This window comes from Harmonia axyridis, chromosome 4 (assembly GCF_914767665.1).
Source record: "Harmonia axyridis chromosome 4, icHarAxyr1.1, whole genome shotgun sequence".
Taxonomy (NCBI): Eukaryota; Metazoa; Arthropoda; class Insecta; order Coleoptera; family Coccinellidae; genus Harmonia; species Harmonia axyridis.
The window spans coordinates 44,992,278-45,006,107 of NC_059504.1; the positions used below are offsets into that span (position 1 = coordinate 44,992,278).

The 13,830-nt window shown below is 32.1% G+C and overlaps 2 protein-coding genes across 3 annotated transcripts in view; one reads left to right on the top strand and one right to left on the bottom strand.

The window, feature by feature from the left end:
• Positions 1-2,151, top strand: LOC123677904 (probable ATP-dependent RNA helicase DDX56). Its single transcript, XM_045614641.1, has 2 exons — positions 1-1,248; positions 1,352-2,151. Exons 1-2 carry the CDS (start codon positions 126-128, stop codon positions 1,891-1,893), a joined length of 1,665 nt encoding a protein of 554 aa, XP_045470597.1. The 5' UTR covers positions 1-125; the 3' UTR covers positions 1,894-2,151.
• LOC123677903 (sterol regulatory element-binding protein cleavage-activating protein) overlaps positions 2,148-13,830 on the bottom strand; it is a 26,040-nt gene continuing 14,357 nt past the window's right edge. The window contains exons 8-12 of one of the 2 annotated variants that reach the window (XM_045614640.1): positions 13,039-13,546; positions 12,732-12,953; positions 11,367-11,637; positions 2,568-2,711; positions 2,148-2,387 (exon numbers count right to left, since the gene is read on the bottom strand). In XM_045614640.1, coding sequence (XP_045470596.1) covers positions 2,260-2,387; positions 2,568-2,711; positions 11,367-11,637; positions 12,732-12,953; positions 13,039-13,546 — 1,273 coding nt within the window. In that variant the 3' untranslated portion in view covers positions 2,148-2,259. Of the gene's footprint in view, positions 2,388-2,567; positions 2,712-8,304; positions 8,804-11,366; positions 11,638-12,731; positions 12,954-13,038; positions 13,547-13,830 lie in introns of those variants that run through there. The other variant, XM_045614639.1, reaches the window with a different exon arrangement.

A 13,830-nucleotide genomic window follows, 5' to 3' on the forward strand; every position in this document is an offset into this window, starting at 1 on the left:
TCAACCAGTTTATCATCTAACTGCACGTTCGACCAATTCAAATGTAAAAAATAGGTGCAATTAAAAGGTGTAGTCAAAATATAAAATTAGTTCCTCAATAAATAGTGATTCTTGTTATCAAAATAATGGAAAGTGCCGAAGAAAAACCTATAAACTTCCATGAAATGGACTTAGATGATCGCCTTCTTAAAGCCATTTGTCAACTACAGTGGGGCACACCTACATTAATACAAGAAAAGTCAATTCCTTTGCAATTGGAAGGTAAAGACGTGCTAATAAGGGCTAGGACAGGGTCAGGAAAGACAGCTGCCTTTACAATTCCAATAATCCAAAAAATTTTGAATTTGAAGAAAACAGCAGTCTATCAAGAGGTTAAAGCTGTTATTTTAGCTCCTAGTAGAGAACTATGTAATCAAATAAACAACGTTATAAAAGATTTAACAATAAAATGCTCAAGGGAGGTAAGATGTGTAGATGTTGCTCCTAATTTAGGTTTGAATGTACAGAAACCCTTATTGACAGAAAAACCTGATATTGTGGTTGGTACACCAGCCAGAGTATTAATGCATCTGAAAAATGGTAATTTAGATTTGAAAAAGTCCTTAGAAGTATTGGTAATAGATGAAGCCGATTTAATATTCTCCTTTGGTTATAAAGATGAAGTGAATGAGTTAACATCTTATCTTCCAAATATTTACCAAGCTATTCTTGCATCAGCTACATTGAGTGAAGACGTACTCAATTTGAAGAGTCTTGTTCTTCATAATGCTGTCACTTTAAAATTAGAAGAACCAGAGTTAGCACCTACCAGTCAGTTAACACATTACCATTTATTAGCAGAAGAAATGGATAAAGCAACAATATTATATGCTCTACTAAAATTACATTTGATTAGAGGTAAAACAATAATATTTGTCAATTCTGTGGATAAGTGCTATAAACTTAAGTTATTCCTCGAACAATTTAAAATTCCTGTTTGTGTTTTGAACTCTGAACTGCCAGCAGCCATCAGATGTCATTCTGTTTATCAGTTCAATCAAGGTATTTATGATATTATCATTGCATCTGATGAAAAAGCTTTAGAAGATAATGCTGCTGTAAATAAAAAAGCTAAAAAAACAGAACAACCGTCAAAAAGGAGGAAAGATAAAGAAAGTGGTGTTTCAAGAGGGATTGATTTTCAGTGTGTAGCTAATGTTCTCAATTTTGATTTTCCTATGGATGTTCAATCATACATTCACAGAGCAGGTGAGTTGGAATTAGATATTTAATGGAAAAAATTCTCTTTCTCAAAGATATGATTCGAATGTAATTTTTTGTTCATAATGATTAAAATAATTTTTTTTTTTAGGCAGAACAGCTCGAGGTAACAATCAAGGAAGTGTTTTGTCATTTATAAACATGAAAGAGAAAGATCTCTTAGATAAAGTAGAAGAATGTCTAAGAGCAGGTTTAAATGATGTCTCGATTTTCAAAAAGTACCAATTCAAACTTGAAGAAGTGGAACCATTCAAATATAGAGCTAAGGATGCATGGAGGGCTGTAACAAGAATTGCTGTAAGGGAAGCTAGATTGAAAGAAATAAAACAAGAGATATTCAATTGTCAAAAATTGAAGGGATACTTCGAAGATAATCCAACAGATTTGCAAGTTCTTAGACACGACAAAACTCTACACACTGTTAGAATTCAAGAGCATTTAGCAGATGTTCCTGAATATATTTTACCCCCATCCTTGAAGAGTTTGGCTGGAATCACGAAAAGAAAAAGAAAAAATAATAAAAACATCCCCAAAGGCAAAAAAACAAAATTTGAAGCAGCACAAAGCAATCCATTACTGAGTATGAAATTTGATGGTTTTGGTGCCAAGTCGAAAAAAAAGGGAAAGAAATAGTATGTCTGCTTATGATGAATTGTCAGGATCTGTGATTTCTTAAATTAAATAATTAATTTAAAGGCTCATTTTCACGATGATAATACTATCGCGATAGTCACTACCACACTGTTGCGAGAGCTCTGTCGCACTATTACGATAGTATTATTGTGAGAGTTAGTATCAGTGTGAAAATAAGCCCTAAATTAACAGTTTAGTGAAAATAGTTGCTATGTATGAGAAAACACTATTTTTGTGTAAATAAATTCAAAACATCTACATTTGTATTTATTTAATTCACCAGAAATCAATATATATCTTGTTTCTTTAACATGGAAATTGTGCACAATTTATTCTATGCTAGAGTGAAAATCATATGAACATGTTTTACACTAAAACACAACATGTATTTCCTATTTCACAACCTTTACGTCCAATATTCAGATTTTTAGGGCATTCTTCAGATTTTCTGCATTCATTGTGACTCTGATTGCAATTCACTTGCTCCCTTGGAACTAAAAACAATAATTCTAATAATATTTAGTTCGTCAGTATCAAAATAAAATTATTATGCATAAAGTGCATAGCTTGAATTATACAAAGAATTGAGATTGATTATGTTGAAAAATTATTTGAAATGGTAAATTCATGCATAAATAATGGGTTTTATTCTTAGCTTTTTTTTGAGAACTTACAGTTTTTGCAACATATTGCTCCTTTTGACTGTTGGCTTCCGCACAAATTTTTGTAATTTGTTTCTACAGCATGTGGACACTCTTTTTCCAAAACACAGTATCCACCTTTACTCATACATGTTTCTTCAGCATAAAAATTGGATTCTATAATAATTTAATTGTATTTATTTAGGATGTCCTAAGATAATAAAAACTTATCAATAAATATAAAAAGACCAATTGTGAACTGAAATTTTACTGTAATATAGGTATTAAAAAATAAAGAAATTAAAAACATTGTGTATTTTAATATATTTGTTTCTCCTATGTTAGACATCACAATACTCATAAATATTCATAACTTCGAAACTCTTAAAACTTGGAAAAAATATTGTTCATGTCGAAAAATAATATATTCATATTTTCTATTTCAGTATTATAAGTTATCTAGACTATCTCAATTTTTTAATCTTCCAATATGAGGCGTATTCTTGAGGGTCAACACGTTATAACTACCTACTTATATATTGAATTTAATGTCAATAGCTCTTGTAGTTTCCAAGACAAGGCGCGGAGGATCGAACTATTATTTTTATTCAATTTTTGTATACTACACAGGCGGATTAAAATTTTTGATAAACGCCTGTAAATATGTGTTAATATATGCATTGCGTATCACAAAATGAGACATTTCATAATACCTATCTAAACTAAAATTCATTTACATATGAACTATATTATTAAAAAACGAAAGCTTGCTTGAAACAAAACTGCTTACATATTTCACATTTTGCCTTATTAAAATCAACGGAATTCATAGTAAATATTCTCATTGACCTAAATTTATTGTAATAAAAACACTTTTCACTTTAAATCAGATAAATACTTTTAGATGACTAAACATCTCATGTTCATAAAAATGTTGATTAGATATTATGTAATTTTCTCAAAAAAATAAACTTAAAATTACCGAATTCAATTACTCACCCAAAGATAAAGTAGTTGATAAAAAACTGACCAATAAAAAGATTAACAACATTATGTTCAGTATAAAATATGAATTGATAAATTGTTAAGCTTATTCTGCAAACGCTTAATTAACTATGCGCAAATATTTGTAAATAATACCAGTTTTATATAACTACAGATGTCTGCAAATTTTTCATTTCGTTGAATATTAATGCCTCGATAATATACGTTAAACGATATATGCGGACTTCGTATGAATATTAATGATTGAAATTTAAGATTGCGGTAATTGATATACGAACTTAATATTTTAGTGGAAAACAGGTTATCGTCTTAACTCAAAGTTCGTTACTCTTTTATTGCAATCTTTATATGAATATTTCAATTTTATCAACGCTAATTTCATTCATGCACAAACAAAATGCATTTAATTACTGCCTATAAATCCATAGATTTTTATCATCTCATAAAAGGTAGTATCGTAGTATGGCTTCAATTAACTTATGTTGAGTTAGTTTTATTTCCGAGTCTACCGAAAATAGTGTAAATAATATGTGATCATTTTTGGGATTTTTTTGGTCTCTGATTTCGAAATAACATTTCTGACCATCCTGAACAACTTTGGTTTCGTGTTTTTGTCACCCTTATTAACTTCCAACAATTATTCTTATCTGATTAAAAAAAATCTTGGTCTCCATTTATATGGTATGTGTGTCCGTACATTCTTGTAACAGCCAGAGACAACAATTGTTGTCTCTGTAACAGCCTCAAATTACACTATTCTAATCTGATATTCATAAAATTTAGAATCAATATTCGGTCTCATACAAAATTCATATAAAGGATGCGCGTTGAGCATGCGCAAAGGTGAAATTCTGAGTATTTCCATATCTCGAGTTCTACTTGTTAGATTGTAGTGAAAATTGGTAGGGATACTAATAATAATGATAATCACCTTTATTCCAAATTAACCCTGTTGTAATATATAATTGATTGAATGAAATGGTACAGTGTCAAGAACAAGGGCGTAGATCTAGTTGACGAATGTAAAAATCAGAGATGGCAATACAAGGGGCGACGCCGACAAAACGGGTAGATAAAGGAAAATAATAAAACTCGGATATAGAAGTACGCTCGTAGTTAAAAGTAATTATCTTGAAAGCGATAATAAACTCATTAAAGTAAAATGGATATTAGTTCATTTTATGGAAAAATATTCTTTCTTTGTCTTTGCGAGAATTCTGAAATTTTATATTTTGGATAACTTAAGGGGGGGGGGGTAATTATCCCTATAATCCCCCCCATTTCTACGCCCTTGGTCATGAAAAATAAAATCATATGCAACAAAAATCATCATTGAATATAGTAACATTTGTGCAGAAACTTCAAGACTCCCTTCAAAATTTGTCTATTTTTTTTATGTTAGTTGGTAAGGAGTTGAATAATTTTAACTGACTTCACATTAGTTTTAAACCTTTATCACCAGATCTATTAAAATAGTGCGATCCGTTTCCAAGATAAATTAGGCGTTCTAAACTCAAATCTCACTTTGTAAATTACAAGGTTTGTTGGAATTTGAATAAAAATAATCAATTCTAGTAACTTAACTTGAAAATAAAATACCTTCTACGAAAGTGAGAAATAAAGCTAAAAAAATTTAAATTGCAATAAAACAACGATGGATTATTGGATTGACATAAATTTTATTTATCCGCAAGATAATCTTGTGGCATTACATTTTAAATATGATTTCTGGCATATGACCGCCACAGCTGGCTCGGATGTAGTCCAATCTGGACGTCCAATTTTCGATGACTTTTTCCAACATTTGTGGCGGTATATCGGCAATAACACGGCGAATGTTGTCTTTCAAATGATCAAGGGTTTGTGGCTAATCCGCTTAGACTAATGACTTTACATAGCGCCACAGAAAGTAGTCTAGCGGTGTTAAATAACAAGATCTTGGAGGCCAATTCACAGGTGCAAAACGTGAAATTAGGCGGTCACCAAACGTGTCTTTCAATAAATCGATTGTGGCACGAGCTGTGTGACATGTTGCGCCGTTTTGTTGGAACCACAGCTCCTGGACATCATGGTTGTTCAATTCAAGAATGAAAAACTTAGTAATCATGGCTCTATACCGATCACCATTGACTGTTACGTTCTGGCCATCATCGTTTTTGAAAAAGTACGGACCAATGATTCCACCAGCCCATAAAGCACACCAAACAGTCAGTTTTTCTGGATGTAACGGTGTTTCGACATACACTTGAGGATTAGCTTCAGTCCAAATGCGGCAGTTTTGTTTGTTGACGTACCCATTCAACCAGAAGTGCGCTTCATCGCTAAACAAAATTCGCTTATGAAAATCGGGAACAACGGTAATCTCATTTTGGGCCCAATCGACGAATCTAAGCCTTACTTGATGATCGTTTGGCTGAATTTGATGAATTGCCAAACCAAACTGAGAATAAACCACTTGACAGCTGTTAAATCGGTCGCCATCTTGAACAGTAATGCCAACTTAAAGTTATATAACTCGAAAAAAAAAACACCCTTTATATGAACAGAAGAATGGATGCTAATATATGCAAGTCCAGGAAGAGTCTAATTCAATGTTTAGCATTTAATTCTGTAGAGTGCTTTGACTATTAGGTAGTAGGTAGGAGATTAAAAAAATGTTGTATGCAGTATTAAAATATAATCTTACAAAATACAATTCAAATCGAACTGTGGTTAACTTTAAGATTCATTGACATACAAAAATATTTTTCATGTTGAATTTGTCAATAACAATAAATACAAATGAACAAATATCAATAATAAATAAACAAATTGAAACATCAACATAATCTCCAATTGAGATTTTTCATAATTTCGATTTAAAATATTTGATACTACGCTGTTGGTTCTTTGGTTAGGTTTCAAGAAATCATGATTATTTTTGTCAATGCTTTTATCAATTATTAGTAATTTTTTTTAATTTGGAAAACTGGATAATATTAAATCGATTGTGCTACATGAAACTATTATTATGAGTTCGAACGGGAATTCCCTGTAAATAAGACGATTTTAAAATTCAGTTGAAACTCATTTTCAATTGACCTACTAAAAATCTTCAAATTTAAATAAGGCGAGTTATCATAAAATGAAAGAACAATAGTAAGCAATTCTCTTGTTATTCTGAATATAAATCAAAAGTAATATCAACGAGAACATTAGTCTCCTATAAATAAAAATCAACAGTATATAATTGAAACAATTATTTGTATTAAAATAAATATTTTCCAAAAAAAGGAAAAGAAATAATGGAAAAAACCATAAAATCTTTGTACAGGAATCTAACAAGAATTCAGTGAAGGAATTATCCTTATTCAAGTATCGGGTGTCCCAAAATTGATGTCTAGTGAGGGAATCTCAGAAAACCTTTGAAAAAATGAATGGCACATTTTTGGGAGAATTAATTTGGTGAAAACCGCAACCTCATCAATTCAACTGTTTACAAGATAAAGGAGAAAATTGGAAAATGGTGTGAAATGAAAAGTTCTCATAACTTCTTTATTACTGGTGCTATAAACATAAAACAAAAACATTCTACATTCACTTTTTTCAGTAAAATCCTTCCATCGATGTAATAATTTGTTTTTTATTGCAATTAGTTTTAAAGCTTTAAAAAGTTACAAATTATTATTTGTTTTAGAAATTGTTATAGTTTACATTTAAAAAAACACAAGTTCATATTATAACTTAAAAACTGTATCTAATAAAAAACAAATGATTACACCAATGGATTCTACTAAAGAAAATGCCTGTAATAGTATATTATTCAACGAGCGGTAATGTAGGTCATAACTCACGCAGATGAAGTCATCAAGTGAGTTATGACCATTACCGTGAGTTGAATACTACACTTTATCTACGACTATTACAATAAATTCTAAAATACAAGAATAGAGAAAGAACTTTATTGACAAACCTCAAAAGTTACCTATAAACGTCAAAATTATCAAAGTGACATTCCTCCCCTCAATAACAATAATGGAATGTTCCCTTTCGGCCAATTGAATAGAAGCAGAAAAGTATAGAAGCACAGATCCATCTTTTCCGATTCATTATAATGAGTTATACTCACTATAATAAATCGGAAAATATGGATCTGTGCTTCTGTACTTCCATTTGATAGGCCGAAAGAGAACATTCCATTATTGTTATTGAGGGGAGTAATGTCACTTTGATAATTTTGACATTTATAGGTAAGTTTTGGAGTTTGTCAATAAAGTTCTTTCGATATTTTTGTATTTTAGTATTTATTGTAATAGTCATAGATAAAGTATAGTATTCAACTTGCGGTAATGGTCATAACTCACTTGATGAATTACAGCACTCGCGTTCGGCTCGTGCTGCAAACTTCATCTGCGTGAGTTATGACCTACATTACCGCTTGTTGAATAATATACTATTATTTCATGTTTATATAGCACCAGTAATAAAGAAGAAAAGCTTGGAAACAGTTGAATTTATGAATTTTCGTCAAATTAATCCTCTCAAAAATTGAGCCCGAAAACGTGCCATTCATTTTTTCCAGCTCAAAAGGATTCTGAGATCCCCTCACTAAACAAAGAATTTGAGACACCCGGTATATATCAAAATTTCAACAAATTTTACTAACTTCAACAATAACAATTTTGAATATGCTGCCATACGTTTGAAAAAAATATTTTTCATGGTGAAAATGAGTTACTCTGAGAATAGGGAATCAATTATGCTTATAAATGTATAAAAGGAAAGGTTCATAGTCTAAGTGAATTTATTTTCACAGATTCAAAACAGTTTTCTGTGCATTTTATCTCAGAATAATAACAATTATGTGCATTAGTACTCATAGTTATCGAATCACTGTTCTCAATCGAATTTGTGAGTTATCAACGGGAATTTAACAACTCTCAATTGATTTCCATAATCACAAAGGACGGCATCTCTTAGAAGTATCAACTGTTTAATATTAACGTATGGCGATCTTCCAAGCTGTATTGTTCTAACACATTGTCCCGATCTACAATCCCATAAGACCAAACTATCAGTTCTTGCTGTAACGACTAAATGAGGTGCAAGCATCGTTAGTGGGGACGAAAATGTTTGCGATATTTGTATAGTTGTTAAAAGATGCCCTTGAAATCTTTCCCACACACACATTTTGTCATCAGTCGCTAAAGATATTACGTAACTTGGAGAATAAGCAAGTGAAGTTATACAGCCATTGTGAGCCTGTATACTATACAGGCAGGTACCTAAAAAATAAAAAAATTTACAAAGGTACCAAAAAAATACAAGCACAATAAAGGTTGGGCAAAATTAGTAGCCTAATTTACATTCAAACAATGATAAATTCATGTCATCTTTTCAAAATGGTGTGTGGATTTTGAGTTAAATCATGAAAATTACTTTTGATCATAAATCGTAATCTAAAAATGATAAGTCGATTCTTGTTTTCTTCTTGCTTCAATAGTTTGCGAGATACCCTCACCAGGCAATGAGTTTTTAGAAACACGTTGCCCAAGGTTTATAGATTTAGACAAGTTGTCTCGTAACTTTCAACCAATCAGCGTCAACCATTCGTGACGTCACTCGGTTTACACATTCAAATAAATAACATTTGATTGTAATGAAATCGTGGGTTGTCACGGATTTTCTTATTAGTTTGATCCCGTATATCGTTTGTAGCCTCTTCTAAATAGTCTTTAATATCTTCAATCGTAAAATAGCTACGATAAAATGTCTGTCAATGATGGCCAACGGCGATACAGACACTCTATAGACCTTGACAGACACTGGATGACGCGTTACCCCACTCTTCAACCCAAGTTACGAGACAACCTGTGTAATCTACAGACCTTGCACTTTGCCATTGCCGAATAATATATAATATTAATGTAAGAATTTAATTTTCTATGGTTCTGGGTAAGTAATCAACACGAAATTTCACATTAAGCTTAAAATGGTTATTACACAAGATGTTCCAACATTGATACAATACCCTTTTACAGTTAAGTGCTGAAATTTTAGAATTTTATTCAACACAGTATCAATTGGTGTCGAAAAAAAAAATTCGAAAATGTAAGCGCTTAACCGTGAATGGTAGAACACCCGGTATATACAGGGTGTTTCACGTAATCGGGTCACTGGATTTTGTGGGTTAACCTTCGAGCAAAATTGAAAAGTGACCCATCAATATGATTGAATTTTTCACGGGCTATCCAAATATGTTACTGGAAAAATTATCGAACCAAAGCATGAAAAGTTATTGAGGAAAAACCATTTTTCCAGAAATTTTTTTTTTTGCAAATTTGGCAGATTTTCAAAATAAGAAGGTCTAGAGACTATTCCTCACCAATTGTTTTTCTATTTGAACTTCCGGTTTTCAGGAAAACAGAAGATTTTTTCTTGCAAAATATATTTCATAATATTTTCCCATATTTTCAGAATGCTCATTCAATTCGGGAACCGAATATGTAAATAAAGTGGTAGTTTTATATTTATTTCAAGCAATTCCATTCAAAATCAACCTGAGGAAATACGCTCTATTAGTGATGACGTCACACACCGCCATTTTAGTTCTCCTGTTAGTGTTCGGAATCCAAACAAACAAATTGTCATTCATATTAGTAGGTTGTCGTTGAAGAAATTGGCTTATTTTGATAAATAAGATTATTCAAGGAACGATTTTACTATTAATTGATAGACAGAAGGCACGAGATTAATGCCAGTAAGTTCGAACTTGAAGTTCAACTAATAAACACGGCTTTTTACAAAATCTGGGAAATGATATAGGATTCAAACTTACTGGTATTAACCTTGTTGTTTCTGTCTATCAATTAATACTGAAATCATTCCTCAAATACTCTTATTTATGAAAATAAGCCAATTTCTTCAACGACACCGTACTACTTTGAATGACAATTTATTTGTTTGGATTCCGAACACTGACAGGAGAACCAAAAATGGCGGTGTGTGACGTCACACTAATAGAGCGTATTCAGATTCCATATTCTGAAAATATATCCATGTTGTCTATGGTTCTATAAATTTTGATAGTCAAATTTTTAAGTTTTCATTCTCGATTATAACAGAAGCCACTATCGTGGTTACGGAAGTAAAAGGAGAAATTATAATAGAAGCTTTATATTGGAATTGCTTGAAATAAATATAAAACTACCACTATTTTACATATTCGGATTTAGAATTTAGAAAATATGGGAAAATATTATGAAATATATTCTCCGAGAAAAATTCTTGTTTTCTTGAAAACCGGAAGTTCAAATGGAGAAACAAGTGGTGAAAATGAGTCTCTACACCTTCTTATTTCGAAAATCAATCAAATTTTCAAAATTTTTTTTTTGTTGGAAAAACGGTTTTTCCCCAATAACTTTCCATGCCTTGGATCGATAGTTTTTCTGATAACATATTTGGATAGCCCGTGAAAAATACCATCATTGTGATGGGTCACTTGCAGTGACCGCTTACGTGAAACACCCTGTACACAAGTTCATCATCAGTGAGTTTAATCGTTTGAGACCATTCCTTGTTCAAAATTCGAACAATAGAGCAAGTTTAAAATTTTAAATGACTGATGGGATTCAATAAATATAGAAAAGAAATGTTATTTTTGTGAAGTTTATCTCCTTATTGTGGAAGTTCACCTTTCTTCCCATAAAGTAAATTTGTTCCATGATGCAGTATCTCAGCTTAAGTCTGTTGAAAATGTGCTCAACCGCTATAATACACTCTAAACATTTCATGTGGCTCTGCCTCAACTTTTAACCCATTTATATAAAGCAATAATGAATAACTAACCTGTTGAAAGATCCCATATACATAACATTCCATCTTGAGATCCACTTCCAGACAATGAGGGCTTCAAGGCATCAATGAACATACAGGTAATAGGGCCACAATGACCATGTAATGTGAATACCGGTCGCCCATCTTCTAGTTTAGAAAGTTTCAGAGTATGATCTAAACTCCCAGTCAGAATACTACCTCCCTCGCATTCCATACAAGAAATGGGTTGTTGATGAGCTCTAACGGTCATTAATTTGACACACTGTAGCTCATCTTGAGTGCTCTAAAATAGAAATTACAGATGAGTTTCGGACTACTGAATGCAAATTAAATTAAAATTCTTCAATTATTTCTAGGTCAAGTCCTATAGCTGAATTCGATAAGGATTTGGCCAACATAACCCACTATAACCAAGTACTGACCAGTAGTTGGTACCACTTTCAAATTTGTCTATAATACGACGAATAGTCAATCGATTAACTGAATAATGTCATCCAAGAATTTTTTTTTAATATCTCTCAGTGTTCACAAAGGAGCACAGTATTTTGATGAAACAATATAACAATTTCTGAACGTTATTGAACATAACCTATTGAACACAAATGACATAGGAAATGTCAAAAAATATTACAGTGTTGTCACTATAACCATTTTAAATTGCATAATTCCGAATGGATTGGAAAACCCTTTATAAAGGGTCTCATTGTGAATAGTCCACTATCCATTTGAAAACTACGCCATTACTAAAAATGGAATGATACAGGCGTCAATTGAAATTGTTGAAATTCAATAAAAAATGGCTGAAATTTCACAATCACCGATCGCAAAACTGAAGCACTTTTGAGTCGTCGTGGAGCACCTTCTTGGGCTTCTTCGTTAAACTTAGGCATTCCACTGTATTTCTCATAAATATTTAGATCTTAAGGCTTTTAAAGTTCAGTTAACACAAGAATTCAAGATCAATCACCAGCAAGGTCGTATCTTCGCTGATTGGGTCCTTGAAAAATAATTTTCAGTTATGAGGCCCATTTTCACCTCAGAAGTTACGTTAATAAGCAGATTTGTTACAATTTGGGTCTCAAAAAATTCAAGAATGATTGTTGAAAAGCATGGTTGGCTGATGGTGTGATTGCGCTACCGAACTATAGATATTGATGTAGACTACGTTTATTTTCAACAAGACGGCGCTACGTGCACACAAGCAACGAAAAAATCGCAATTTTGCAAAAAAAGTTTCCTGCCTTTGTTGTACTGATCACATGATCTCAAAATTTTTGAAATCAATCGTGCTCTCTGAATTCTTGGACCACTAGGAAGTCATGAAGCTGAACGAATTTTGATCGAAAGTATGTATTTCATATGTTTTGGAATAGTTACCTGTTCGCCAATGTTATGGTCAGGCATTGAACCATGAGATCCCGTCCTTATGTGTGTCCTTCTATAAGCAACGGTGAAATTCCAATCTATTGGTCGTCCTTGATTGTAAGTCTGGAGTATGAAGAAATCTATATTTCCATACAATCTAGCAGCTATCACTCTTGAACCTATCAGTTTTATATGAGTTATTCCAACTCCATCTACATCTTCATTGTATATACACTAAAAGAATAACATCATAATTAGGTACAAGATTCATAAATTGGATTGGAAATAGATATTTGAAGTATGTTCTTCAATAAATTACCTTCAATTTTGCTGTTGACGCATCCCAAATCTCCATATTTCCATTAGCACAGCCTATCACAATCAAATTGTTCAAGTAGTCCAGACACCAAACTGGTGAAAATTTTTTATTTTCAAAATCAACACTTTCATTAGAATCTAACATCAACACACACTCTTCAGAACCACTAGCACTTTGAGTTTCACTATCTAAAGATGCCGACTTTCTATTCTCTTTTCGCACTATATCATTAAGCCAGTTGATATCTTTTAACCGATTCCTTATTGTCGGACCACCACTGTGATTGCTGTAAAGTTGCTGATAGGAATCATCGAAATTGTACCTCGCAGAAGGCACCAAAGGCGGATCGGATTTGATGTTGGAAAAATTTGTGTTGATTTTGTGCAAGAGGCGCGGATACATGGAAAGACTTTCATCTCTTGATGGAGGTGATCCTGATTCGTAATCTGAGAAAGCATGTTCTTCAGGTTCATAGTTATAATTAGTCCTTGGTTCAGCATGGAAGTAACTGAAATGAAAATTTCTATCAAAAATAAAGAAATTTGATAATTGGAGATAAACATTAGAACAATTTTTTTAGATTTGAAAGTATAGCACAAAGATAAAACATGATTATTTCTGGGGATTGATGATTTAATTATCTTGTTTCACAAATTCCAGTAGCAGAAAACTATTCGAAGAAGCAAGACAAAACACAATAAGGGCATTCAGAATATCAGGAAATCTGCGACATCAAGAATAATAACTACAGGTTTGGTGAATGCATTCAGACATTTAGGATATTCAACGTTA

Coding starts and splice junctions, on each gene's coding strand:
- LOC123677904 (XM_045614641.1), top strand. CDS start 126: ATGGAAAGTGCCGAAGAAAAACCTATAAACTTCCATGAAATGGACTTA. Junction 1,249..1,351: donor ATCATACATTCACAGAGCAG/GTGAGTTGGAAT, acceptor TTTTTTTTTTAG/GCAGAACAGCTCGAGGTAAC.